This window comes from Lagenorhynchus albirostris, chromosome 8 (genome assembly GCF_949774975.1).
Source record: "Lagenorhynchus albirostris chromosome 8, mLagAlb1.1, whole genome shotgun sequence".
Lineage (NCBI taxonomy): Eukaryota > Metazoa > Chordata > Mammalia > Artiodactyla > Delphinidae > Lagenorhynchus > Lagenorhynchus albirostris.
This window is the reverse complement of record NC_083102.1, coordinates 34,364,835-34,370,834: the sequence shown is the minus strand read 5'-3', so window position 1 is coordinate 34,370,834 and position 6,000 is coordinate 34,364,835. Positions and strand designations below refer to the sequence as shown.

Here is a 6,000-nt window from a genome sequence, read left to right as displayed (position 1 = left end):
GACACTACATCATCCACATGACTAACTCAGCAGCTTTTCCCCAAACCTGCTTCTCCTGAATGTTTCCATCTCTGTAGGTAGTATTACCCCCATTCATCAAGATGCAGAAAACTGGAAGTCATCCTTGATTCCTCTAGCTTCCTTATCCTTTATCTCAGCCTATTTGGCTCCATTCCCACTTCTATCATCATCCCTTGCCTCCTAATTGGACTTCCGAGCTCCAATCTCAGTGCCTCCAAATCATTTTACATATTATACCAGAGTTCCTTTTATAAATAGAAATTTGGAAAATATATCCTCCTTGTTCAAAGTTGCTAAGACCTCTACTCTTCTCTCCGGCTTCCATCTCTCTCCCCCTCACATTGGGTTCTCCTCTGATACTGGACTTCTTTCAGTTCTTCATTGATGCTAGGCTGCCCTCAAACCTCTGCACTTCCACCCACACTGCCTAGACCGGTCTTTTCTCTTATCAGTTTCTTCTTCTGCTTCCAGGAGAGACATAACTTTTTCCAGAAACTTTTCCCTGATTCCTAGACCAGACTGTATCTCCCTGCAAAAAAGAATTACCATGGCATTCCAGAACTTTCCCTGCCATCCCGTTCAGCGACTGTTGTTAAGTGGTTGTGTGTCCATATCTCCTTCTAGACTGAGTTCCATGAAGGCAGTGGCCATGTTGATCATCTTCACTGCTGCATCCCCAGCCCCCATGACAGTGCCTCCCAATTCCATACATATTTGTTGAATAAAAGAATGAGAGGATGAGGTCACTGGAGTGCACTTCAGGAACCAGGCTAAGCGATGAGTCAGAAAGACAGAAATACAGCAAAGGATGGGGTAAATGGACAGCCTGGGGAACACTTAGGAGCCCACACTTAATTGCTGGTTTATCAAATACTAAGCTTATGGACTTCTAGGTGCTCCTAGAAGGAAGACCTGAGTTTACCTAAAGACACAAGATAGGCTTTCAGTCAGACAGACTTGAGCTATAAATCCTAGCAGTGTAATCCTGGCAAGGTACTGGTAGGGCTGATGTCAGAAGTCTTTGAGGTAATTTGTGTAAAGCATAGACTGCACACGTATACCAGGCATGGTTACCTGGTATTTTGATGTGGCCCTTGTGATACAGTCATTATGCCATGTTCAACACTACCCATCAAAATGCTTCTGCTGAATAATAATAATAGTTAACAGTTTTGAGTACCTTTCCTCATAGCTGATGTCCTTCTGAAAATTATCTTATTTAGTCCTTATGGGACCCTGTGAAGAGTTTCTTTTATCATTCTCACTTATGAAGCAACCAAGGCATAGAGAGATTGACTAACTTGCTCAGAGTTTTGCTGAGCAAGATATAGCATTTGAGTGTCTTGGTGATTCTACCACACAGCCTCTCATTTGTTCCTAATATATATATTTTTAACATCTTTATTGGGGTATAATTGCTTTACAATGGGTATTAGTTTCTGCTTTATAACAAAGTGAATCAGTTATACATATACATATGTTCCCATATCTCTTCCCTCTTGCGTCTCCCTCCCTCCCACCCTCCCTATCCCACCCCTGTTCCTAATATTTTTATTTGAATCTCATTTCTTCACTGTTAAAGAGTAAGATATTTAAATTTAATTCAAGGAGTATTTATTGAATCACCTACCATGTGTGCAACATTAAGTACTGTGTGAAATTTAATTAACAAATATTTACCGCTGACTATGACTTTCTAGAAGAGTGCTGTAATTTCTTAAATATTCGTGGAGTTTAACATCTTAGTGAGGGTACATTTTTTAAAAAGGCAAGGCAATATATAAAATAGGGATAAAATAGTATCTAGGCGTGAAGCTTCCTCAAATGTTTGCTCTCTAATGTAATGCAGATCAGAATTGATCTGTTTTCATCAAGCAGATTCCAAATAGTCCAGGCCCCCAGACAAGTTTTCAGAGAGTTAAGGCACTTTTATACATACCATTCCTGAAATCTCTAAATTAAAAAAAAAAAAAAAGGCATTTGTTAGTCACAGGTCGTTGGGCAAAATGTCATTCGTCTTTTGGGGCAGAATATGGTCTGAATAACTGTCAGCAGAAACTTCAAAGGCTGTGTTTTTCAGGTTTAATTGAAAGTAAATTTGGTTGCACCAATTCTTTAAAGGTAAGAAATAGGACTTCTCAGTCAATTGGAATCAATTCCAGTTGGTTTTTGAAGATATGAAATTCCTGGGATATTATTGATACCCCTAGAAGGAAGATGTATCCAATGTACATTTTCTCCAATTTTGAGAACATTATTGTCATTACTCTTGTCCTAGAAAGTCAGAGAATGAGTTTGTTCTAGCTTTCTACAAATTTTGCATTTCATTCACAATGAAATAAAGAGCAAAAGTTATCAGAAATACTTTACATCTGCAAATTATTTTATACTTGTTATTCTTGGCTCATCAGGTTAAATTGCAATTGGAACATCTCCTTTATAAATGGAGAGTTGATCAGCTTTTTACTTCCGACCACAAGTTTATCTCACCACAGAAGTCATCTGTGGGGGAGGCATTCCTCCTGTAATAGACTGGGCCTGAGGCCCTGGGCCAGTGCATCCTCAAGGGTGTCACCCTTGCCTGCCTGGATGCCTCCAGGGTCTTCATGCAACTGCAAAAGGTTTTTCCTTATCCAGGATCCTGTTTGACCAATACAAAGAAAGAAAGAACTGAAAAACAGAATAAAGGTTACTTTAGGGTCAGAGATTAAACACTCAGCTAGGGGTCAAGGTTTCAAAACCACCCTTACTGTATTCCACCGGGAAAGTCTGATACTTTTTTCTTTTCGTTTTGCATTGTTCACCCTAAAGGCTTCTACTTTCCTCAGGGCATCCCCTGAATGTCAGTGGGTCTGAGGCAGGGCTGGGAAGAGGAGTAGGGAGAGGGAATGCGGTGACTCTCTGGGTGGGGGGCACTCTGGGGCAGCCAGGGAAGAGCCTGCTCCCTCCTTCCCCCCCCCAACCCCCACCGGCGTCCCCCCTGCCCCCCATCTTCCCCAGCGCCAGCCCTGTAGGGCTTTGGCCTCCTGACCCAGACAGAGCCGGGCGCTAGGGAGCCTGCGGCCAAGCCCGGGTCGCGCCGCCCCCAGTCTCGGGGCCGAGAGCCAAGAGTTCGAGGCCTCCCCGACCCGGATATGCTGAAAAGGAGCCACAGAGGGAGAAGTGTTTCTGGAGTACAGGCGCGCTGTAAGGGGGAAAGAGAGGCCGAGGGGAGAGAGCCCTGCTCGGAGGGGAGCCAGCGGGGCTGAGCTAGCTGGAAAGAGGAGGCGGAGAGCGCCGAGCAGAGGAGCGGCTGCTGCCGCCGTTGCCGCCACTGCGGTGTGCGCTGAGCGGGAGGGAGGAGGGGAGGGACACCCAGGGGTGGCCGCCGTCGGGCCAGCGCGACCCACGGCCCCTGCCGGAGCCTCGCTAATTTTCCGAGGCGGAAGAGGAGGAGGAGGAAGGGGCTTTGAGTGAGTTGGGGGGGATGCCGAGGTAGGTGGCGGTCCCCCGGGTGGGAGGAGGATGGGTTCTGATCCCAAATCCGATCTCCCAGCCTCTCCCCCTTGGGTACCCCCGCCCCCCTTCGACCCCCTAGGACTCACTGCTGTCAACTTGCTGGGTAACAGTTTTCCTCCCGGGTTTCAAGTCAAAACTTCCCCGGGGTGGGGTTTGGGGAAGGGAAGCAGAGGGGGAGGGAATGTCCTGCAGGGGTGGTGTGCTCTTCTCTCAAAACACTTTTTTTTTTAATCCCCGCCAGAAGCGGTCAGTTGCCTGCACCCAACATCTCCGAGCCCTTAGTGTGTCCGCCCCGCAGGGCGGCGAGCTAGGCGGAGGCGCGGCGAGGGTTCCGTGAAGCGGCCCATGTCCGGGGCGGGTGAAGACCCCGCTCCCGGGCCCCAGCTCGGGGCCGAGGCGGGTGGTGGCCGGCTGGGCGACGCGGCCCAGGGTGAGTGTCGCTTGCAAGTTGCAAGCTCCTTTGTCATTGTTGCATTTTAAAATGTGTTCGCACATTTACTGCTTGGGGTCTGTGTGGGGGGAATTGGTGCGAGGACCGAGCCAACCTCGTCCTTGTGAACTTTTGCATAGTTAGCATTACTCAAGCAAGTTCTCCAGCACTGCAGCGCTAGATCAACAACCGGATAAGAGGGCGGGATCCGTTGGTCCCTCCGCTCCCCCCTTCCTTTGGCTGCGGAGAAACAGGATCGCTTCTTTCTTAAGCATATGCATTTCAGGGCCTAAGACCCGTCAGTGTGGGCTCTGAAGCGCTTCCCCACTACTTCTCTTCAGTTCTGTGCGTTCATCAGATCAAGGACTGACACTGCGTTCTGAACAAGCCTGCACTCTCCCTTCATCTTCCTGTTTCTTGTGGGCTCGTCTGCAACTCTGATAATCCAGGTTTCTGTGACCAATTGCTTTGGGATGGCTCATGCATACGTTTTCAATAACTATTTTTGTTTTGAAATACACAGGCTTCAAAAGAAATGCTTTTCAAGAATGAATTAGCTCTTTGTGTTCCTCCAAAGCGTAAACACATTCAGCCTGTAAAGAAAATACTTCTGTTTCTGGGAAAATTCCACAATAAGCTTATTAACAAGTCAAACAGTATCTTTTTTCTCTTGAAGGTAACATACTTCAGGTTTTCATTGGTGACAGAGAACAAGGATCTTAATCTCCTGATGTATTTTCCTCTTAGGGTGGTTCTGATTTAAAGAGTTCTGACACTGATACAAACTAAATAATTTTCCAGGGCTCCAAAACCTATTTTACTTTTTCTCTTGATTTTAAGCCTATCTGATCCATGCCCCCCGCCCCCACCCCCTTTAGCAATAACGTAATGAGCTTTCTGGGATTCTTTTTGTTAAGGCAGTAAAAAGTGGAAAAGAAGAAGTGAGTGTCGAACCCACAATAGGTAAGAGCAGAAAACATGCATGGCTAAATTAAAATGTGGAATTCAAGGGCTGTGAAATTGAATTATGTTTATCATTGTTTTTTTTTTGCTCCTAAACAGTGAGTCATTTTTTCTAAACAGAGAAAATCAGAAAATCAGAACTAGAACGATAAACACGTTTTCCCAGAAGCAGCCCATGTTCCTCACATGGGCCAAGGCAATCATTTTCTTGTCATTAGGCATGCCCTCAGTAGTCATATCAACTCCTTGATGGGATGTTTAGGTTCACACTTGAGGTGTTCATCACTATTGTTAACAAATGCTTATGTCAAAATCAACCTCAAACACACTAGAAAAACAATTGATTTAGAACTAGTGATATCTACAATGTCCAGCTTTAATAATACACATTTTTTAAGTCAGTAGAAGTTGCAGTGATAATGCAGTGTACAGATGTAATGCTGTAAGGTATCACATGATCTGACTTTAAGAAGCCAGCATCTAGAATGGTCTGAAGGAGAATGTGGACTGCATACAACACATTATCAGTGTGGAAACTCTCGGGTTATGTTTTACCTGAAAATTGACTTAACCTCAGCAACATTTTTTTTTTTTAGTAGTTTAACTTTGACTCACCACATCCTCTAAGTAGGCATCAATTTAATTGTAAATGTAATATAAAGTTGAGTTTTTAAAAAAGAAAATCCTCAGAATCTTGTTAAAAGATTGTGTCTCAAACAAGCAGATTTCATAAGCTGAAAGAAAAAAACATTTTGGAGCAAGTGGGTAGGGAGAAAGCTTCAAGACGTAGCCGCCATGGTTAGGGTGGTTTTATTGGTAAAGACGTTAGTGAAGAACCTTTGCCCGCGAGCCACTCTTCTCTTAAGCTCCTGCTCGAGTTCTTTCATCCTCATCCTTCTGTCCTTGGGTTATTGATCATCTTTTCAGAATAATAGTTGAATAGTACTCTGGTAAGATAAGGCTGCTTAGTTAATAGAAACCTAATTTTACAATTTTATATATTAAAATCAGTGAGAAAAATGGAATGTTCTATGAAAGTTAACAGAAAATGTCTTTTCATGAAGGGGGAGGATAAGATCAAGTCTTCG

General features: G+C 44.6%; 1 protein-coding gene across 2 annotated transcripts in view; it reads left to right on the top strand.

Annotated features, from left to right (window-relative positions):
* The first annotated feature begins 3,178 nt into the window (after positions 1-3,178).
* The window catches only part of MDFIC (MyoD family inhibitor domain containing), a 98,903-nt gene continuing 96,081 nt past the window's right edge, over positions 3,179-6,000 (top strand). Inside the window, exons 1-2 of one of the 2 annotated variants that reach the window (XM_060156012.1) lie at positions 3,179-3,341; positions 3,761-3,949. In XM_060156012.1, coding sequence (XP_060011995.1) covers positions 3,865-3,949 — 85 coding nt within the window. In that variant the 5' untranslated portion in view covers positions 3,179-3,341; positions 3,761-3,864. Of the gene's footprint in view, positions 3,496-3,760; positions 3,950-6,000 lie in introns of both variants that reach the window. The other variant, XM_060156011.1, reaches the window with a different exon arrangement.